The sequence below is a fragment of the Cervus canadensis genome, chromosome 3 (assembly GCF_019320065.1).
Source record: "Cervus canadensis isolate Bull #8, Minnesota chromosome 3, ASM1932006v1, whole genome shotgun sequence".
NCBI lineage: Eukaryota > Metazoa > Chordata > Mammalia > Artiodactyla > Cervidae > Cervus > Cervus canadensis.
Genome location: NC_057388.1, coordinates 15,013,240 through 15,035,926, shown reverse-complemented (window position 1 = coordinate 15,035,926; position 22,687 = coordinate 15,013,240). Strand labels below are relative to the sequence as shown.

The window sequence follows — 22,687 nt, the reverse complement described above, 5'->3', positions numbered from 1 at the left end:
GAAATCCAATAGACATGACATGAACCAAATGAATAGGGTTAGTTAATATCACCAGTTATGATGTGTGTTGATCTCCTGTAGCCCTGATATCTTACACTAAGAAGGAGACTCCACTTCTGCTGTTTCCTTCCACCAAATCTATAAATAACCACAGTCTAATTGTGAGAAAGCAAATAAACCCAAATAGAGGACAGACCACAAAACACCTGACCAGTGCTCTTAAAGGGTACCAAGGTCATAAAAGTCGAGAAAGACAGAGAAACCGTCACAGGTTAAAGACCAAACAGACTTGACAACTCAATGCAATGTGGGATCCTGGAACAGAAAAAGGATATTAATGGGAAAACTAGGAAAATCCACTCAGATTGTAGTTTAAATAGTACTACTGTATCAGTGGTATTTTCCTAATTTTGGTCAGTGTACAACGGTTATATGAATTTCCCTGGTGGCTCAATGGTGAAGAATCTACCTGCCAATCCAGGAGATACGGTTTCAATCCTGGGTCGGGAAGATCCCCTAGAGAAAGACATGGCAACCCACTCTAGTATTCTTACTAGGCAAATCCCATGAACGGAGGAGCCTGGCAGGCTACAGTCTATGGGGTCACAAAGAGTTGGACATGACTTAGCAACTAAACAACCACAATATCAACCATGGTTATGTATGCTGCTAATGTTAGGGGAAGAAGGATACAAGGAAACTCTGTATCCTATTTACAGTTTTCCTATCAGTCTAAAACTGTTTCAAAATAAAGGTTTTTTTTTTTTTTTTTTTTAAGTACATTCGATCATGTTCCTCTGCTGAGAAGCCTCCAGTAGCACTTAATGTAAGATGTACACCTCCATACCACGGGTTACAAATTCCTACTGGATCTGACCCAGCTCACCTCTCCAGCCACTTTTGCTCTTACACAACCACGTGACCTGAGGACTTTTGCACTCAGCACTTCTTCCATCTGGGGTGTCCCTACCCTCATTGTCTCAAGTGGCCCCTTATCTCAGAGCTCAGCTTATCGTTCTCCTGCTCAGAGACACCTTGCCTGACCACCCAGCCCAAAACAGTTACCTGTCCCTCTCTCTTATGCCCCATCCCCACCCCCCCATCTTACCTGGCATTTTACTTTTTGTGTGTTGAGTTTGAGTTTTGTACTTTTTATATTCTGCCTCCTAAGTTGCATCAGCAGGGTCCTCGTGTGTCTCATCCATCTCTTTATTTCCAGTGGCTAGAACAGCGCCTAGTACAATGAGGTCATCTATAAATTTGTGCTAAGTGAATTAATGCTGCCAAGCTAATTGGTTTTATAGTTCTTTGGTTCCCTTTTCAGGGCACATCTGAAAATCTAATCAGCAATTAAATATGAATAGGTTTTTATTTGTCTCTGAATTAAGTCCTCGTTAAGTGAAACCTTGTAAGTAGGAACATTAAGAGTGATCTGATACCTGTGTTGCAGCTGAATTTTAGACTTTATAAATTTATTTCAGTATTTGGATTTTAAAATTGAATTTAAAGAATGAACATCCCTTCTTAGAAACTGGAGCCTGAGGCCCCTCAAACGTCCCACCACCCTCTGAGCAGCCCTGTCCCATTGATCAGAGTCCAGCTCTTAAAAGGAAGCCTGTCTGACACCCCAAGTTTAATCCTCAAGTGTGGAAAGTAGCCAAAACTGAATTCTCAAATGCTCCAACCTACTTAGGTTTGTATAGCAAAGGGTACATTTCACCAGTCTTATAGTCCCTGGGCTGGGAAGATCCCCTGGAGAAGAGAATGGCACCCCACTCCAGTATTCTTGCCTGGAGAAGCCCATGGACAGAGGAGCCTGGCGGGCTACAGTCCATGGGGTCGCGGAGAATCGGACACTACTAAGCGACTAGCACCACTAACACACATAGTCATTTAGGGCCATGAATTGGTTTTCTTCCTGGCCTTGAGCTCATGTGTTCATCTGTATGTGACTTGAGGCTTGAAGGTAAAGAAGGTGCAATAGCCTCACTCTGTTGTAAGCAAAAATATGAAATTGTTCCTAATGGTGCATGAGTCCCAAGTGAGTAAGTGGAAAGGAAGAAGAATGGAAGGTAGTAAAAAAAAACAATAACACTTCTTATAGGAATTTTTTAAAAACTAGAACCATGACATATATATAAGTATCAGATAAGCATGTAAAGTGAAGTAAAGTATACAGGGATAACAAGGCAAAAATTATAGTTAGTTCAGTTTCACAAGCATTTAATTAATGCCCTGAATAAGACTTTTCTGCTCCGCCTTGGGAACCCATCGTTTGGATGAGGTCCCTGTCGAGAAAGCTGGGATTCCCATGGGAAAAATAGACACGTGCCCACCCACAGACACTCCAGGGCCAGGTGCCGAGAGGGCGCTGCTCTCACAGAGGAGGGGTCACCCGCTTCACAGAGGAAGTAGCTTTTGAGCAAGGCTTTGGCCAATGCACTTGATTTTGAGAAAACAGAAGAGGAAAAAGGGTAGTCGTTCACCATCAGGAAAAACCTCTTCTCCGTAGAATGTTGACCGTAAACTGCAGTCACAGGTTAACAGGGAAGCATTAGCAGCTTTAACATTCACCTTTGGGTTACTGGTTCCTGGCTAATGTTTTCTAGTTGTTGCTGGGGACGTTGTGTCAGGGGCGGGGTGCATCCTGAAAGAGGTCTGGATTGTTCATGAAAACGGACAAGAATCCTGGTGGCATTTAGAATACATTTTTAGAGACAAGTGATTGGAAAATGCATCAATACAAAGATGTGAAATGAGAGTAATGTTCAAAGCACATCCCTATCAAAAGCTGTGCTTAGAGAAAAAAGCATTCAAAGAAGCTCAGTGTCACTGCTTGCCTGTGGCTCATCTGTCAGTGAGAGTGTATTCAGACCAGTGGCTGCAAAACAGTGCACACATCCATGGTGTGGGTGCACCACATTGATTAAGTCAGTCCCCATGGTAGAGAGAGAGAGAGTGTCTTGCTATTGTAAATAACTGTGCTATGATTATATCTCTCTCTATATATATATCTTTGTGCCCATTTTACTACTTCCTCAGGATGTACTCCTATCAGAAGTACAATGTCAAAAGATAGATACAATTTTGACTTTAAAAAAATGTTTTTTAGAGATTCTTTAAAAAAAAAAAAAAAAGAAAGAAAGAAAATCTGTGCTTTATTTTGTTTGTCAGTTGTTTGGCCATACCTTGTAGCCTGTGGGATCTCAGTTCCCTGACCAGGGATCGAACCCACGCCCCCTGCATTGGCAGCGCAGAGTCCCAACCACTGGACTGCCGGGGAAGACCCGCAATTCTGACTTAAATATTTACGGCCAGATCAGTCAGTAGAGGGCTTGTAGCAGCCCCTCTCATATCAGTAGTGCCCTCCGAGGCTGTCTTTAGAAACAAGGCCAGATGCACACAAATATTGAATCACTTTGATTGTACACCTGAAACCAATACAATATGTCAGTTATACCTCCGTTTTATGTTTACAAACTGTGAGGTCAAAGTTAGGCATAACCGATTCAGATTTGATTCCAGCTCTGCATTTTAAAAATCCGCCAAGTCATCAGCCTGATTACCTGCTGCTAAGTCGCTTCAGTCGTGAAGCGACCCCGTAGAGGGCAGCCCACCAGGCTCCCCCGTCCCTGGGATTCTCCAGGCAAGAACACTGGAGTGGGTTGCCATTTCCTTCTCCAAGGAAACTGAAAAATGAAAGTGAAGTCGTTCAGTTGTGTCCGACTCTTAGCGACCCCATGGACTGCAGCCCACCAGGCTCCTCCATCCATGGGATTTTCCAGGCAAGAGTACTGGAGTGGGGTGCCATTGCCTTCTCCAGCCTGATTACCCACATACCCTCTATCTCCACCCCCCTCTTCCCACCAAATACTTGTGCCACGGATAAGATATTTGAATTGCTGTATAATCAAGTGGAATGTTATTCAGAAGGCAGAGATCGAAAGGCCAGCAAGAGGGAATAAAAGGAGGAAACGGGCCCTACAGGCAGCCACAGAAGATTCCCACAGTCATACTCCACAACCCAACTTTTTCATTTCAGCCCAGAGCAATACATTATCGGCTCGCTTTTCAGGATAGAGGTCATTTTCTGGTTCTGGTTACCGGGCAGCAAACGTACTGACAGATGTGCTGAAGTGAATTTGATCTCTCATTTTGTCAGTGGAAGAACAGCATGCACGTTAAATGCAGGGGTGGGGGGCCTACCTCACAGCCTGCCACTTGGATTTAATTTCGTCTCGTCTTTGTCTCTAGAAGAGAGAGGACCTTGTGATTTGCCTCTTTCCTTTCCTCTGTGGTAAAAATGTTCATTGTTCATGGCTCCTTTCGCTCTTTTCTCCATCAGTCTTGTCTCAAGAAGAAAACGAACTGGGAAAATTTCTCCGGTCCCAAGGCTTCCAAGATAAAACCAGAGCGGGAAAAATGATGCAAGCGACAGGAAAGGCCCTCTGCTTTTCTTCCCAGCAAAGGTGTGTGGCCTTCACTGGGGCTCTGCTGATGGCGATCGAGGGAGGGGGAGTCTCCTGAGAATCTGGGACCCACTCACTCATGAAGGGAACCTGCCCAGGGTCTTTAGAAGGCTCTTGTCTGAAATTGACGGCCTCCTCTGTTCACAGTTGTTAATCTGTATTCAACTCTAAGATAACATATATAATCTTTTTCCTTCCCTATTAATTTTGTAAAACGTTTTCATGTCTCTTCTGGTCTATAGTCATACACCAGTCCTGTGAGTGCTGTCCTAGGCTTATAGTCTGACCTCCTGCGTTGTTTGTGGCAATCTGTCTGGGCCACTTCCAGCAGGAGCCTAATGAGACGGGGTGGAAGGGTTCGCTCACTGCTCTTGGGGGCAGTCGACTTGAGAGGGGTGCCCTTCAAGATGCTCTCTATAGTTTGGCTCAGACGCTGGGGCAGCAGCATCAGCAGCCTCATTGGAGGAGAGCTTATTAGAAATGCAAAATCCACCCCCCAACCCCGGAACTGGTGAATCCATATCTACATTTTAATGGGTCCCCCAGTTGTTTTCCATATGCATTCAAGTTTGAGAAGCTCTGGGCCAGAGAGAATTGTGGTAAACCAGTGACTTTCCTTTTTAACACTCCTGTGACTCATGTTCAGGGTCCATGTAGAATAAACAGGCGCCATTGCAGAGACACACTTGGTTTCTGAGGTGGTGACATTCCTTCTCTCCTCCTCCTTCCCCAGTAACTAAGAAGCCCCCTTCCCCCAGCATCATTCACTAAGATTAGGCAAACTTTATACCGAAATGTTACACCTAAATAAGGCTTGGGGGCAGTCTCCAAAAATATTCGGGCTACAAAAATTTCACTCACCCAGACTGCCCAACAAATTAACTGTCTCTTGTTAATTTCTCCTTACTGCCTTTCTCTCACAGTGGCCCAGGAGCAGACCCTCACCTGTCCCTAGGAAGACCCAAGAAAGCTGGGGTAGAAAAAGGAGGTCAACTGTGTCCATTTTTCAGTGGTCCCCCGTCATGGGCATTTTGGTTCTTTCTAATGACATTTGGACCCCAACTTTCATGGTTGAATGGAAAAATTTCCAAGAGTTCTCTACCTCAGCTTTTCAAGAAAAGTGTTTATAATCTTGAATTGTACCCTTTAGTCTTATTTATAACTATATTCCTTGTAAAAATAATACATCCTCATTCTAGGAAAATTTTAAAACAGGAAAAAACAAAAGGAGAAAATTACAAACAACTCAAATTTTGCAAATAGAGACTGACTCTTTTTTAACCCCTTGATACAGATACATTCAGTGCTTACATGCTTTCTGCAGTCTTACAAGGATCATTGATTCTTGAAAAACCTTTCATAAATTCTCATGTATATGGTTATCACTAATTTCAGTGGGAAAAATTCTTATACATACCTTCATGCTAAGATTAACATCCATTTATGGGAAAGAAACCAAATACTTGGACATAATCACTCCAAGAGTTACCATTACTGATCATATAACTTTATAACATTGCTATCCAATTATATAGTTTCATACTTATGTAGCAAGCTATCTCAGAAAGCATATGGCACCTTAAGTTCATATAGTCTACCTTTGGATACAGACAAAAGCATTAAAGCAATGCAAATGATACTGGGAAGTATCATTACAATAAACCTGTACAGCATACAGCAAACTGCCCTGTATCCATAAATTAATGTGGCTTGCCCAGTGTTGCAACTTGAAAGATGCCCTCCTACAAGATGGCTCTGATGCCATGATACTCAAGTGCTCACCAGGCACATGAACTCGAAACGAGTGCTCTGCACAGTGAAGAAAGAAGGAGGATGATGTAAACTCTCATAAAGTCAAATTCTCAAACCTCAAATGGACATAACTTGGGATTTGCCAGAATATATTTTTAATGTAAACAGCATTATACCACATAATTTTGTATAGTACTGCATACTGATTATTTAGCAAATTGGTTTCTGACCAAATAATCCTGCTTTTTATGTCCATATATACATTTTATAAAACATCCATAACACAGTATTTCATCATCTGGGCATGTCATGATGCATTTATCCCAGGCCCTCTGTCCACTCTGTGTCATTTGTACCTTTTCCTACTAAAGAATAAACATCTTTGGACTAGACTTCTAGGTATTCTACTGATTATTCTCATTGGGTTGATTTTAATGAATGGAAACATGGGCTGGTCTTTCACTGAAGCTTGACATTTCCAGTTATTGAATTTTTTCTTGGTCTAGACTCAGTCCCTTGTACCACAAGTGAATGGGTTTTCACCTTTCTGATTTTATGTGAAGCAAGTTACAGGAAAAAATGATGTGACTTTACACACCTTTTTCTTTTCTTCAAGATATTAACATCTATCATCATGTCATTATATCCTCACAGGTTTCTAACTTTACAATAGTCCAAGAAATGGAGACTATTTTATTCACAAGACTCTGTATCAGCCAGTTTTGTAAAGCTGACAAATTCTAAAAGCAGAGACAGAAGAGACCAGAAATGAACGGGATCCTTAGAGGGACAGCTGAGGGCTCTTTCTTTAAATAGGAGTCTCCAATTTTATAAACCTTCACACCAGCATTAGTTTTACTCACTTTATTTGGTAGTCATTGCTACAACAGCCCATTCAGTTTGATGAAAAGTAAGTATTAAATTTAATCCAGTGGTGATAAAACACAAGCTTACTTTATGGCACAACAATACGTCTTTGAAAACAGCCCACATCATCTAGGTAGGCTGATGTGAGCCAGCTATTTTTAGAGAAGTGCTGAATATTTAATAAGGATGCTTTACAGACGAGGAAAACTGGAGAAAATAGTAAAGGGAATCTTTTTTCTTTTGAATAGTTTGTTGTCCCATCTATAATCTTAGAGTGCTGTGTACATATGAGGCACTGTGATGTTGATGGAACTTCCAAGAGCTGACTTCAGCTCACTGACATCATTATTCCCTTCAGCTTAACAAGTTTGCCCTGAAATTGAGATGTAAATACTAATCTTTTATTTTTTTAACCTATGCCCTGCAACTTCATGGAGACGACTATATTTTAAGTGTATAATTCATCTGACATTACTCATTTTGAGAAGGAAGATGGAAGAAACAGTATCCTCCTCCCCCTCCCAAATAAATATTTTATCCAGATTTTGATATGCATCCTGGGTGGGGAAGATCCCCTGGAGGAGGGCATGGCAACCCACTTCAGTATTCTTGCCTGGAGAATCCCATGGACAGAGCAGCCTTATGGGCTACAGTCCATAGCATCGCAGAGTTGGACACGACTGAAGTGACTAAGCACACAAACATTTTTTAGCTGAATAAATGGTGGTATGTTACGAACAATATTACATTATTTTATACTCACTTTGTTGTATCATATACATTCATTTCTGATACAGTATTCTTGAGTTTTCTAAAATGAGAATCAAATCATATAGCGTATCTGAAAGCGCCCAACACAGTAGACCCTCAGTAAACGTACTTGTCCCCTTCCTAGACCATTTAATGATGCTTCTGCTTGTCCTTCATTCTCTGTGACTACTGAAGCAAAGAGCAGACGCCCTGGCCTTCACAGAGTGATCCAGAATGAGCTCATCACGCCCATGCCCATCCCTTCTCAAAGGGCCAGGCTTCAGGGAGGCAGAAGGCAGGGAGTGGCCAAGGGCAGAAAGGGGAAATGGTCATTCCTTGGTGTTCCTCTGTGAACAAAAGATGGGTTCCAGCTTTAAATAAGTACTCTGCCCAGGCATGAGACCAACCCCAATAATACAGATGGAGAGACTGCCCAGAGATACCGTTAAGTAACAGGAATTAGCTTGGATAACCGTCTCCTGGTTGACTTAGAAGTTACGTACATTTCAGTTTCTATGTCTGCAGATATTTCTGCAGCCTGGAGTATGTTTCACGCACTGTTCTAACTCATGAATTTAAGATCGGTAAGTTGTCAAGGATTCAGATTGCTGGCCCTCTCGGTTTCAAGACTGTGGCCTTCCCCTCTGGTCTAGGTTGGCTCTGAGAAACCCTCTGTGCCGCTTTCACCAAGAAGTGGAGACTTTCCGGCACAGGGCCATCTCCGACACCTGGCTGACGGTGAACCGCATGGAGCAGTGCCGGACTGAATACCGAGGGGCGTTACTGTGGATGAAGGACGTGTCCCAGGAGCTTGATCCAGACCTCTGCAAGCAGATGGAGAAGTTCAGGAAGGTAGGAGATTTCATGAGGGTTCCCGAAACGGATACCTGCTGGAAGGTAATGAGACGTGAGTGATTTGAATCCCCCTAGTGAAGAAGACGTAACTCAGAACACCAAGGAGGCAATTAATCATCGCTGGTGTCTCTGTATGTGACAGAATACCAATTAATGTGATATATAATTCTCTAAGGATAAGATAGAAGAGACAGCTGGAAATTGCTGGGATTTAGTAACTGATTTTAATTGAAGTCAGATTTTCATATAATGTGCACTTTTTTGTAAGTCTGTCACTTCTAAATGCTTTTTCATGCATAACTAAAAATCAAGATTAGATCAAATGAAACTGGAAGGTGAGAACAGACTACTGGGGAAATCTTTTTTAATTGCTAATGAATATTGAAATTAATAGAATAATAATGTTCCTTTGTTTGATGAGAAGGTTTGGAAGCAGTGGGTTGACTTGTAGGATTAAATAACGTGGCATTGACTCCATCTGCAGCAGACCCTTCACATATTTGTATGAGCAAAATAGGTAGCTGAGGAGATGGCTATGTTCTTAAATTTCCCTGAAATGAATGGTGAGCAGCAGAGGGACGATGTTTCATTGGTGTTTAGTGTCCCAAGTCGATTTAGCTCTTTGGAGATTGGTCATGCAAAGATATGTTACACCACTAGGTGGCAGTCATACACTGAATATTTATGAAAATACAGAGAGATTTTTGTTGTGTATAATCTTGGTAGGTCTTTGTTTGATCTACTTGGGTATATTTCAGGGTATGAAAAACAACAAAAATCTAGCAAATGTTAGATTTGACATAATATTGTGTCAATTGTCTTACTCATTTCAACTGATCCATTTGTAATTGTGATATTGCTTAAAATCCCTAGATTTCTAAGTACATCATTGCAGAGCAGTGGATGGGAAACCTTTCTGGTGTATAGGAGGTTAGATGGTGGGGGAGGGGAGACGGGGGGATATATGGGGCGAGGGAAAAGAGGAACCTTCTGTTGCTTAAGAATAGGGTCACCAAATGTTGACCCAGGTATTAGATTGACAAAAATCCTTTTAAAAGGCAAGTTTTACTGTGGTTTGTCATTTGGAATCCCTCTTTATGAAGGGACTCAGAGACCATTTTCTTTCTGCTCATAGATGACATTAGTGTTTTCTCAGTAGCCAGTTCCTCAATAAGACAAGTTTCTGAGCTCATGGAAAATGAGACCTGAAAAGTTCTTTAAAGATGAGTTAGTGACAGAGAAAATCAAGGCCCCAAAATAGTAAATAAAACTTTCCAACAGTTGATAGCTAGGTGTTGGAAAGCCCAGGCTACATTTGAAATTTCCTGGCTTTTTAATCAGGCTGGTGATTTGGTTTGTCTTTGACATTTTATTTGGAGATTGGAAGAGGATGGAGTGGAGAGGTGAGAAAGGAAACAAAAACCCCAACATTATCTGCAGGGTGCAAACCAGTCACTCTATATTTACTACCTCCTTTAAGCCTCACAATAACCAAGACACAGACTTAATTTTACAGAGGAGGAAAGTGATACCTAAGTAACTAGTATGGGATCAATGAAATGACAGGAAAATGAAAAATCAGAATTCTAGAAAATATGCATCATTGTTTCTTTAAGAGGAGAATAAAGGGGAGTTAAACAGCATACCTAAGATTGACAAAGGCATTTTCATAGTTACAACCCTCCTGTGGTTATTCATTCAACATAAATTTACTGAGCACTTTCTGTGTGCCAGGTAATAAACGTAAAATTATTCCGGAAGGCAGAAGGATTTTCATGTGAGATTGTATTTGTTCAGTTTTGTTACGAAGGGTGGTTACTAGCTGTGTAAGGATGAAATAAACCAAGAACGCTTCGTCATTGGTTTGAATGTCGAAACATTACCCACTCTCTAGCGTCATCTATCTGTTGATTTTGGAAAATATAGGTTTTTTTTTTTTAATTCTTTGCCATGCACAAGTAGCTGAAGCAATGCCTTCCTCCACAATCCTGTGTGTGCTGGATTTAATTTAATAGCTGAACCTGGTATACTTAGAATTTTGGGAAAGAATTTTTTTTTTTTAAAGGGAGTCTGTATGCAAGTGTATACTTGATTAGACTAGCCTCTCCATGAGGATAGGAACCAGTTTAGTTCTCTTTACTAACAATTCCCAGGCCAGCCCAGCACGTGACTCTAGTTAGCACCCATATCATGGCCAGATGCCAGCTGTGCTATTTGCATGCCAAATTCATGCCTTCTCACACCTGCAAAGCCTTCCCACCCCGTGCAACTGACTTTATAATGTTTGGGGAATTGACATATATGGTTTTGCAAGTAAGAAGTAGCACTATGGGTTTGTGGCTTGCTGCCCTCTTCGGAATGAATTTAAAGTGTGGAGGTTGCTGTTCGCTTGGAGTTCATAACATGAATCTTAACTTGGAGCCAGCCTTAGTGTTTTGTCCCAGCAGGATTCCGTTTTAAACAGAGTCTCCATTTATCTCTCCGGGAAAGAGTTACCGAAAGGCATTTCTGAGTCCCCTGCAAGAGTAGGAGTCACTGTGTGTGTTGCGGGGCGGCGGGGGGGGGGGGGGGAGTTAATTTCCTCAGAGCCAGCTGCCTGCTTCCCTTTTTTTTTTTTTTGGAGTTATTTGTGGGTTTTTTTAAATTTCTTTTTAATTGGAGGATAATTGCTTTACAATCTTCTTCACATTTTAGCTGATGAATCCTGAATTAAATTCTATTCTTTGAGTTCATACTTTCTGAGGAAACAAAATTCTAATTCATACCTCACAAGTGGGACCCCTCTGGTTGCAGTCTTTAGGGTACCTTCATATATCTATTCATTCGTCCAACAAATGATATTGAAGGCCACCTCATGCCAGACCACGTGCAGAGGGATACAGCGGTGAGTGAGCAGACACAGGGGCTGCCCTGCTGTCCCAGGCGGTCACGTGGAGACACAGCAAGTACACGCGGTGTGGTCAGATGAGCTGTAGCCCATGGTGTGGCACAAACACCCTGACCTGGCGGGCTTCCTGGAGGAAGTGGCATCTAAACCACCTTGAAGGATGAGCCGGCGGGGGGCGGTGGGGAGGGGCGGGACTGCAGAACAGAGTCCCAGTCTGAGGAGGCAATGTGGACAAAGGCCTTTGGGTGAAAGGAAACAACACATTTCGCTCCTTTTAGGCCCCTGCAACCAGAGGATGAAAAGCGAAGTGGGGGTGGGTCATGGTCCGGGCAGGTAAGCAGACCACAGCAAAAGGGACATCTCCCTGAGGGCCGGGGAGAATGAAGGGTGTTGAGAAGGGCAGACAAGTGATCCAACCTGTGCTCTCACAAGCCTGCTCAGATTCTAGCACGGAGCGGGGACTGGAAGTGCCCAAGCCTTGAGGCTGGGCGAGCCGCAGACGAGACAGGGTGCCCAGGGAGCGAAGAGGGAAGTGGACCAGGGAGAAATGTCCTGTTCTGACCTCCACCAGACTCCACAGCAGCCCCACGGTTAATTACAGAGCTCTTCACTTTTTTTTTTTTAGAAACAAGCAGAATTCGTATAAATAAATTAATAGCGAGATCAAACGTACTTTCACTTCCAACAGAGGCTTTTCTCCCCTAGTGTTTTCGAGATGCTAAACAACTTTTTTTTTTTTAATGACACACAGTGAGCATGACTGACATGATGAATGAAAAACTTAAAATTAAACAAAGCAAATGATCCGTTTTCAGCCTGACACCCTTTGGGCACAGGGGCCTGGTGACAGAGCTCTGGGTGGCAACGTTAACAAGCATTTATGAAGTGCTGTCTTTGGGGAGGGAGACACAAGGTGGGAAAACCTGATGCCGGCCCTCAAGAATGACCCTGCTAGTCATCTGCTCCCTGTCAAAACGACCATGGTAAGCAAGACACCTGGAGAGTGGGGCCTCGTGGAGCTGTCTCCTAAAGACCGAATCATGGGAAATGGTGGATGCATTTCAATGGGTAGAGCTGGACTCCTGTTGGAAACCCCTCCTGACAGTGCAGTTCACCCCAGGAGGGAAATGGATGGGAGACAGGGCCACAAAGTATTTTATGAGCAGTTACAACGTGTGATATATGTGCCCTTTGAAGGCAGAGTAAAAGGGTATAACTTAAAAATAGAAGTCAGCTTCTTGTAGCAGATTACATCAGCTTAAGTTGTGAGCTCACACAAGAGCTTTTGCAGCCTGGTGCCCTTGAGAGAGTCCTCCTGTGGTCAATTAAGTGTCTTGTTTTTCTTGAAAGTCAGAAATGGGATAGAGGGTAATTATTCTAAATGGAATGAAAGCTGTGTTAGGTGTAAGAAAATAGTTCTGAATCCTCTAAAGAGATGAGATGGAAATGTCTATGCAGGCATTTGGATTAGCCGGAGTCCTTATAGACAAGGACAAGGGAACTGGCGTTTTAATGTGGGCCATTTATTAAATGTTTTAATGAAATCCTACAGCATTCGTCTTGCATTTCATCACTGTAATTCAAAAGGGTGTCGAAAAGGTATTGTAAAGAGGGTGGAAGATAACACACGGGTGTTCTCAGGCTTGTACCTATTTAAAGAGTGTTAGGTTTCGGAGAACTGTGAATTCACTGAAGTTATATTATCAAAGGATATGTTACCATGAGAAGGTTTATTAACAAGTGGTGGTGGCTTAATAGGCGTCGGGTGCAGGGGGAGACCTTTTAGGGCCATCCGTCAGTGGTGTCCCATGCCCTCACTGAAGGTTTGGGTCTGCAGAGCTTGGTGAAAGACTAGTAACAAGCAGTATTGACATCAGAAGGATTTTTCTTCCTGTGGACAAAGACTTGGGTTAATTAATTTGACAGTATCATTACTTACTGCTGAAATCATTGGTCTTTGTCAGAGGTCAGGCTCTTTCAGCAATTGAGGGCAGGTCCCTTGGGATCTGGAGATGCCAAGTAATGCAGGCAAGTCACCACTCAGCCATCTCCCCGTTCTGTGAGAAAGGCCTTTCCTTTCTGCCTGAGCCATCCAGCCTTTGGGCCTAAACCCAGCATTCTGCTTCTGTTCAGGGCCAACCTCAGGGCTCCACCCAACGAGTCATGTCGAGCGAGTGCTGGAAAATGTCAGGATTGGGTCCATGCGATAAGCCAGCACGAAGTGTCTATAAAGGGAGCTCCCACTCGGGAGCTTTGCCCAATTCGTACATAAAAGCAGAGGGAGCCCTATAATTCAAATGTTGATGCCATTAATACTGTCCCAGAGGCCTCTGAGACTATCCTCAGTTGTTTTCATTCCTTTTTCTTTATTCTGTTCTTCAGCAGTTATTTCCACCATTCTGTCTTCCAGCTCACTTAACTATTCTTCTACCTCATGCGTGCTAAGTCACTTTAGTCGTGTCCGACTCTTTGCGACCCCGTGGACTGTAGCCCACCAGGCTCCTCTGTCCATGGGATTCTCCAGACAAGGATACTGGAGTGGGTTGCCATGCCCTTCTTTCTCCAGATCTTCTGCCTCAGTTATCCTCCAGTTAAGTGGAAAAAAAAAGAATAAAGATTATATTTACCCTTACACTATGAAAAAATAAAAAGAGTTCTTGTGAGAAAAAAAAAGCAAGCAGAGGGAGGATTTGACCCCTTACCACCTGTCTCTTCTGGTTCTAAAATTCTCCGCACTGGCTTGAGCTCTTTGATGAGGTGAAAGTCCCTCCTATAAAACCAACACACGCTACCCTATCTGCTTCAGAGGCCCGCTTTCACTTGTTGCTTTTTGACGTGTGCTGTGTGTCTGTTTTGGGTGTTTAGCTAGGACGCCTGTTTTCTGTGGTGCCCGGGAAGGCTCAGTCTAGCCGCTAGTCTCCATTCCCCGGGCTGCTGCTTCTTGATGTTGCCTCAACACTGTAGGAAATACACGCCGTGTTCACGTGGTGCAATGTGGAAAGGGTGACAGATGGTGATCCCCCCTTGCTTTCGTTTCTGAATTTCATGAGATATGAGGCCTTTGGGGCCCTGTGTGTCTTCATTGATTTTTCTCCACTGAACTTGAGCAAAAATTAATTTCAGGGTTAGACCAAGACCATTTGGAAAAGCAGGCACAAAGCAGCTAACTCTGGGGAAGCTGGGTGCTGGCTAACTGCTCCTAGCGGTTGGAAATAGGACAAAGGAGCACGACCTCCGAGTGGGGTGGCTCTTCGCCCTGGCCCCGCTCTGCCTCCACCCTTGGCGGTGGCCTGGATTGGGGTGATAAGCCAGTGGCGATGTCCCATTCACCCAAGCAGGCGCACGTACTGGCCGAGCACCAAGCTCTCCTCCAGCTGTAATATTTTTACTTTTCCCCTCAAATCATTAAGCTCTAAAATGGTGAAGCCCATCGGCAGAGACGTATACACACTGGAGCCGGGCGAACCTGACCTTTTGGGTCACGTTTTCCTCTGACAAGCAAGTTACGGTCTTGTTGAATTTGTGTCCCCGGGGTTGCTTCAGTTGTGTCTGACTCTTTGCGACCCCAAGGACCACAGCCCAACAGGCTCTTCTGTGCTGGAATTTTCCTGGCAAGAGTGCTGGACAAGGTTGCCGTGTCCCTTGTTGAGTTTACTTGGTCTTATTCCTGTTGCTTTAATCTTGGACTCTGGGGGTGGGAGGGGAAGGAGTATTTCACTCCTAATTTTTGGGTAGAGGAGCTCTTGGTGTTCATAGACCATTAATATTTATCTCTTATTTAGATATTAATACTTCCACAAGGGTCAGAAGCCTGTAGTAGCCCATGGGTGGGCCACCTAATTTTGCAAACGTTGTTTATCGTTAACACAACCACGCCTTCATTTATTTATTGTCTGTGCCTGCTTTCACAGAGTTGAGTGGTGGATGACAGAGACTGCAAAGCCAAAATATTTACATCTGCCCCTTTACAGAAAAGTGTTTGCTGTCCCCTGATTCATCGGTACCTGCGGTACCTGTTGAGGATGGTTTTATGTCGTAAAATGGACCGTCTTAACCATTTTTAAGTCTCCACCTCAGTAGTGTTAGGTATATGCACTTGTTGTATATCAGATCTCCGAACTTTTCATCTCAAAAAACTGAAAACTCTATACCCATTGAACAACCACCCTGCCTGAGCTCCCCCTCCCCAAGCCACTGGTACCTATCATTCTGCTTTTTGTTTTTAGGACTCTGATTACTTTAGATTATCTCAAGTAAGTGGAATAATGCAATATTTGTCTTTTTGTGACCAGCTTATTTCACTTGTCATAATGTCTTCAAGATTCATCCATGTCGTAGCATGTGGCAGGCTATCCTTCCTTCTTAAGGTTGAATGATACGCTGTTGTATGTACATTTTATTTATCTTTGTTTTTTTTAAATCACAGACACATTTGAGTTTCTTCCATCCTTTGGCTTCCCTGGTGATTCAGATGATAGAGAATCTGCCTGCAATGCAGGAAACCCACGTTCTCTGGGTCGGGAAGATCCCGTGGAGAAGGGAGTGGCAACCCACTCTGGTATTCTTGCCTGGGAAATCCCACGGACAGAGCAGCAGACAAGTTGCAGTCCATGGCGGCACAAAGAGTCAGACACAGCTGAGCAGCTAACACTTTGGCTATTGTAAATAAGGCTGCTATTAACATCAGTGTGCAAGTAACTCTTTAAGACCACACTTTGAACTCCAAAAGCATGATAAATATCTGGTTTTAGTGTTTCTTTTTAGTGTTTTATTTAATCCTGCCATTGAATAAAAATGAGACTCAGGCTATGCAAGCAAGGAGTCATTCGATTTTGATATTATCATCTTGGAAGATACTATCTACACATACTAACTCATTATTTATTAATTTCTACAAGAATCATAAATATTTCTATGATTTTTAAAAATAAATGTATGTAATACCATAAAAGCTAATGTGTAGATTAGCTAAAGCTAAAGCTAGATTTTTTTTCCCCCTGTCTTAAAAGAGGTATCAAATCTTTGCATGTGCCGTTTCTCTAACTGTTAGGGGGGAAAGCTTGCTAAACTCTCAAAATGGACTCTGGACACTAGTTCATTAACAAAGTGTGAACTGATCCAGTCTAAGATAGTTTTCCTTTTGCCAGACTGTCTGGTTTTTCTTCCTAAGACTTAGATGTCTTGGATAGCATATGCAAGCCTGGTCTCAAGAATTTTATGGACGATAGTACACAAAACATATGGATTTTGCTGAGAACCATCAGGTTCCAGATCAAAATCTTATAACCATGGCTTTCTCAGTGCCTCAGTAGCTCGAATGTCTCAGATGGGTTCGTTATTTCCATGTTTCATCACATTGTGCTTTTGGTTGTGGGGGTCAGGGGGATGGCTGGTGCCCATGATACCCTCTCCCCTTCCCCAAAACACACACTGTTCCATCTGCCTCTGTCTCCTTTCAGGAGCTCCTGGAGAAGGTGTCATTTTAGATTACAGTTTAATGGAAAATTACTGCATTCAGGTAGCATGGTATACTATTACTGTTGCTATAGTTTCAGTCCCCAGGCCTGTCATGTCTGTATATCCCTGTAGATTACTGTCTTCCTTTTGGTTAACAGCTCAAGTGTCATCTTTCCCAGCTATTCCTTATTCTCTCATGGTAAATTGGTTGCAGTTTTTACCACCATCTTCAAGAATTTTGTATAAAAGAAGACTGTTGCACCTTGCTGGATTAACTTAGCACCCTCTTTTTAAATGTTTCTGCTTCGGGGATCTATTCCACTATGATATTATTTTTATTTTACAAAATGGTGGTTTTCTTAGACACACAAAATGGAATGAGGATTTTATTTAATCTCAAACAGCAGTAATATATCTGCTATTTCCTGAGTGCCAATAGCTTTACAGTCCTGTAAGATACTTTTATTAGAGTTAAAGCGATTTTCAAATACATTCTTCTTTCCAACCAGACTTTTCTGTGATAGAAGAACATAATGATTTGATGGTTGTCTACATTGTCACTTTTAAATCAGACTGGATTTATAAATTGGCTATGGAGAGTTAGTATTTCAGAAAAAAAAGCTCTGAATCATAATTGCTTTATGAAAAAACAAACAAGCAAACTTGGATTCTGTGTTAGTTTGTCATCAAGGGATATTGAAAGAATCTGAAAACCAATTTTTAAATGATTAAATTGTTTTTGTGAGCCCCCTAACAAAGCATCCCTGACGAGATTCATCCAAGCAGTGCTGGCCTCATAGTGGAGTCATAGACAGTCAGTGGTTACAGAGGTCTTCCTGTCTGTCAGTGAAACTCATCTTCATCTCAATTCCAAATCCATCCATACATTAGTGTTCGAACTATCACAAGAATGAGTCCATTGAAAACTGGTGTTTTCCATTCACAGCTCTGAGATTTAAAAAAAGAAAAAGCTATCTGTGATTCTTTGGTCTCCAGGGAACAGATACAATTTTAATCTCAGGGAAATTAGCCAAGGAGGTCTATATATGACCTAGTGTATGACCTGAGCATGACTGCTCTGCTCGCTAAATCATGTACGATTCAACTCACTCCTTTCAGAAGGCTTCCTTTTACCTCCCTTAATGAGTTTTTGGTAAAAGTAAAACCTTAAAAGAAAGCATCAACGTGTGTGTGCTTACCCTTCTAGCATAAACTTTTCAGGACAATTTCAGGTAGAAGAATATTATCCCCCAAGTGAAAAAATTCCATTTCCTGTTCAACAATTATCCCACACTTAATCATCACACAAGATAAATGAAACTCATATATAGGAGCCCTAAAATCTCTTACACTGGCCAATTTTACATGGACTCAGGGCGCCCTAAGAAGAAGCAGGCCCTTGAAAGGCCATATGTATAACTTTGAAATGAAATTCCCACATGCATTAATCAGGCTTCTGTTGTTCTCATCAAATGAAATATGATTTTCAGGCTTGGTAACACTTCACAGTTGATTGGCTCTTTCTATCCAGCGACCCATCTATCTGTCCATCCATCTATTTAAATTCACTCCCCAGCTGTGATTCTGAGACAACCATTGTCATTTAGATGCTGATTCCTGACTGTGGTTCTTCTGGTGACTGCTGACATTGGAATAAGGGATACCACTCAAGATAGATTAATTATATAAACAAATGAAGGATGGGAGTTTTTTTCTGCTTTGTTCTTTTAAATCTTTTTTTTCCCCCTGGGCCTTTAGAGATGGGACTCTGCATTCTTAGGAGCAAAAATAGTTCATGGGTATTAGTTTATGTTCTGAGAGAGGTCCAGGCAAAGAGACTTGGGAAATACCCACATCTAGGGAGGAAGAACCATATGGAAAGCCCATAGATGCCTGTATGGGAAATAAATGAAGAAATTTCTCAAATTGAATGAATGCTGAAAAGAAGTTAGCAGAGTTAAAATGTATTACATTTAGGATCTCATTCCCTTTCAGTTTTTTTTTTTTTTTATCTTAAATGAGGGAAAGAAAGAGACCGGAGGACCTGGCAATTATAATTGCTTCTGAGGCAGGGGACTAGATTAGAGAAGAGAGGAGAGGAGATAAACAGAGATGAGAATGAGGATGGAGTTATACTGTATTCCATCTTGTGCCTTTTAAATTTTGTACCGTGTGCATATGTTATCCTTAAAATAATAATGTATAAAAAATAATGAGAATAACTGAGACCAGAATGGGAACAGATAAGATTTGATAGAAGAAAGAAAGGGATAATGACAGAAAACTCCCTTAGTTTGACAAAAATGAGGAGGGATTTTTAGTTTGTTTTCATAATAATAAAGGGAAGAGGGAAGACGTGTTAGAGGCAAAGATGGGAAGCTGACTTCCCAAGGTTATGTCATAGGGCATCTGGATGGAGGAGGTTGGAGGATGAAGTCATTCTCGAAAGCCGTCAGCAGGGAGAGTCATGTGAGGTGGTCAAGTCACTGAGGAATAAGACGATCAAAACCAGTGCCTGAGGGAAACCTACCAAAATCAAGAACAATGAGAATGTTTCTTTTAAAAGCCTTCGCTGTTCTAAGAGAACTAGAATAAGCAGAGTTGGGCTTCTCATCGGGTTGGGAAGAGATGAAGAAGCAGAAAGATAACTTTTTCCATTCTCCCTCAATTGCATCCCAGAAGAAATGAGTTCTGTGTTTTGCACCAAATAAGAACATAGAGAAAACTCTTTCCCAAAGAAGAATCCAAGGGAAAGAGGACTTCTCTTCCAGAGGGGATTATCTCCGCATTTTCCACCCAGGCTGGGGCCTCTGAGTTGGGTTGCAGCATTGCAGCATCTATAGGTTGGTGTTGGATCTTTTACTTGGTGGGGGGGCAGGGGGGAGGGAGTGGGGTTCTACTGGCTTTAATGACCTTTCCTGTGTTCTCCATCCATTTCTAATTCTCATTCACACTACTTAACAGGCTCAGACAAAATCTTCCCCTACAGCATCTCTGCATGCTTTTCTCTAAATCTAGCAATTTCATCAGTTCCTTTTTAATTGGTCATCTTCCAGGTTTTAGAAACTAAGAGTATTTATGCTCCTGTGAGCCCTAATTTTGTCATTAACATTTCTTAAGAAGTAATATCAGTTCTATAAATCCATCACATCCCTTTAGCTTCCTAGTATTTATTTATTCCTAGTTTATTTTTTAATACTCTCACAAAGGCCTTCTACTGCTCAAGTCTAGAGACAAATGGAAATATATGCAGATTCTAAACCACACATCTTTTTGTGCACACATTATGGCCTGGGCTCCCCCTCACACAGTATACATGTCAAAATCAGAAGTGCTGGGGAAGGCATAAGGACATAGTTGCTCCCCGGGCTTCCAGAGTCTGCAGACCAGACTCAGGTTTCCCTGGAATTTTATCATGGTCACCATAAATCAAGTGTTTGAGAATAAAAAGTTGAAACACGTCTTTAATTTTAAAGCTTTCCATATCTTCCTCATCCAGGCCATGTAGGCGATACTTCCTCACCCTCCTTCCCCAAGCACTGCCAGGAAAAGCCAGTGATTTGTAAATTGAAGCTATGTCAGCGAAAGCTTTTATTGCTACTTATTATCTGGGCCTGTGTCTGCTTTTAATTTTAATTCTCTGCTGAAAGAACTAGCTTTGCCTTTAAAAATGTTTGCACGTCTTTTACTCTGTGATGAGAAGACAACAGCTAAAAGTAGTGATGTGAAGCCAGACAATGATTAGATTTCTTAAGTTAGCCCCCTCTTCCCCATCCATAGTATATTTTAGGTTTGGAGCAAAACCTCTTGTATTCTGTATCGACCTACTTGTCCCTCTTCTCTCCTGGCATGTCCCCATTTCCCCCACCATTTGGCAGTTTCAACTAATAAATCATGTAAGTAAAGTAGACATTAAGAAATGGATGTTATGAAAGAGGGTTTTGAAAATGAAGATTTGATCAACTTTTTCAATTATTCTTTAATCAAGAAAATAAGAGTAGCCCATTTTAAGAGAATGTTAAACACAAGTTGTGTGGAAGTCAAAGCACTGCTCATATTTTGCTTAAAGCTATCTTTTTCATGGTACAAAAGCACAGCAGATATTTAAGCTCCATATTGAACAATATGATAGGTTTATTTATGTTAAGATAATTAACATATTTGAATTTTTTCCCAGCCTAAGGTTTTTCTTAGCATTCTGTGTTATAGATAAGATGTAGCAGCAACTTAAATATGTATACAGTGCAGGATATTTCTGGTTAAATATTTGTAAGGTGTCTTCAGTTTACAAAGCTGTTCCATATTCATTACTTGGTTGGAGCTATACAACAGCTCAGTGAGGGCCTGAATTCTTTGTCCTGTTTCATAGCGAGGACCACTGAGGTGCCACAGGTCTGACTGACTTGCCCACAGCCGCATGTGTAAGGCAGGATTCGACCCAAGTCCTCTAACTCCACAGTCAATGATGTTGCCACCACCTCTGCCCTGAGTTCTTCCACATCCAAATCCGATAAATGGATCCTTTGTAGTGCTCAGTCACCACAGGGGAAAATGTTTCTGTGGTAGGAGAGACCAAACCTCGCATTAACGTAGCAGCCACCTCTTCCGGCACATTCCACATTTTCTGTTCTCATTTTCTCTGACCCCAAGGGCTTATGTTCTGTGTTAGGCTTGTAGCATTTCTCCCACTTCATTTTATTCCGTGAGTGCAATTTGCAGTGCAAAATGGCTGGTGTCTCCACATCAGTCCTGGGGGCCAGGTGCTTGAACCCTGCTGCGGTATACTTTTTAGAGCCCCCAGGCCTGAACAGACAGGATAAGGCTCAAGGATGGAAGGCTGACATCACAAAGGCCAGCACCTGGCCGAGGATCCTGTGTGTCAGCTTATAGGCTTAAAGCCAGTGCACTGCAAAAAGGTTAATACTCGTAAGAGGAGAGTACCAGAGACCCTACAGCAAATAGGCTCAGAAAGATAGGTGGCCTCCGGGCCCATTTCCAGTAAAGGACATTTTCCTAACCCTGAATTCAGGCCTCTCTGGCCTGGGTTGTTTAAGATTCCTGAGGAATGAGTAGGACATAGAGAATCCTAGGTCCCAACTAAGGATTCTGATTCAGGAGGCGGGAGGTAGAACCCAAGAGTATGATTTTTAATGAGCTTCCAAGGTGATTTCCTTGTGTGGATCACACCTTGAGACATATTTTCCCAGCACACCACTGTGGAATAATTGATGCTCCAATGACGACTGACCCATCCAAAAAAAAAATGATTTTGTTCTGTTTAATAAGACATCCCCAAAGACAGGTGTCAAATGCATAAACATTTCTTATTTTTAAGGTTGTTTTTAAAAATAAACTTGAATTATATGGAATGGTCACTAAATGAAACCCTCCCCCCCTCAAATTCTACTATATTAAGCATTATTGTGTTTTTTGGTACTCATCATACATGTTTGCTTAAACCCTTGAGCCTAGAAATTGGTATATTACAGACACTCAAATACACTTACTTTGCCCATCTTTGATCAATATAACCTCACGCATTAAATTTCTTCTCCAGTTTCAGCTGAAGTTTCCTTAACGCTCTTCAGGTTGACTCAGGAAACTGAAAGAGCTGGGATGGAGCCTCGGGTTAGTTAATATCTAGAGTCGA

General features: G+C 42.1%; 1 protein-coding gene across 16 annotated transcripts in view; it reads left to right on the top strand.

The window, feature by feature from the left end:
- The window catches only part of ICA1 (islet cell autoantigen 1), a 159,893-nt gene that overhangs the window by 32,077 nt on the left and 105,129 nt on the right, over nt 1–22,687 (top strand). For all 16 annotated transcript variants that reach the window (XM_043462707.1, XM_043462698.1, XM_043462706.1 and 13 more), the window contains 2 exons: nt 4,346–4,469; nt 8,492–8,690. In XM_043462707.1, the coding sequence (XP_043318642.1) occupies nt 4,346–4,469; nt 8,492–8,690 (323 nt within the window). The remainder of the gene's footprint in view (nt 1–4,345; nt 4,470–8,491; nt 8,691–22,687) is intronic.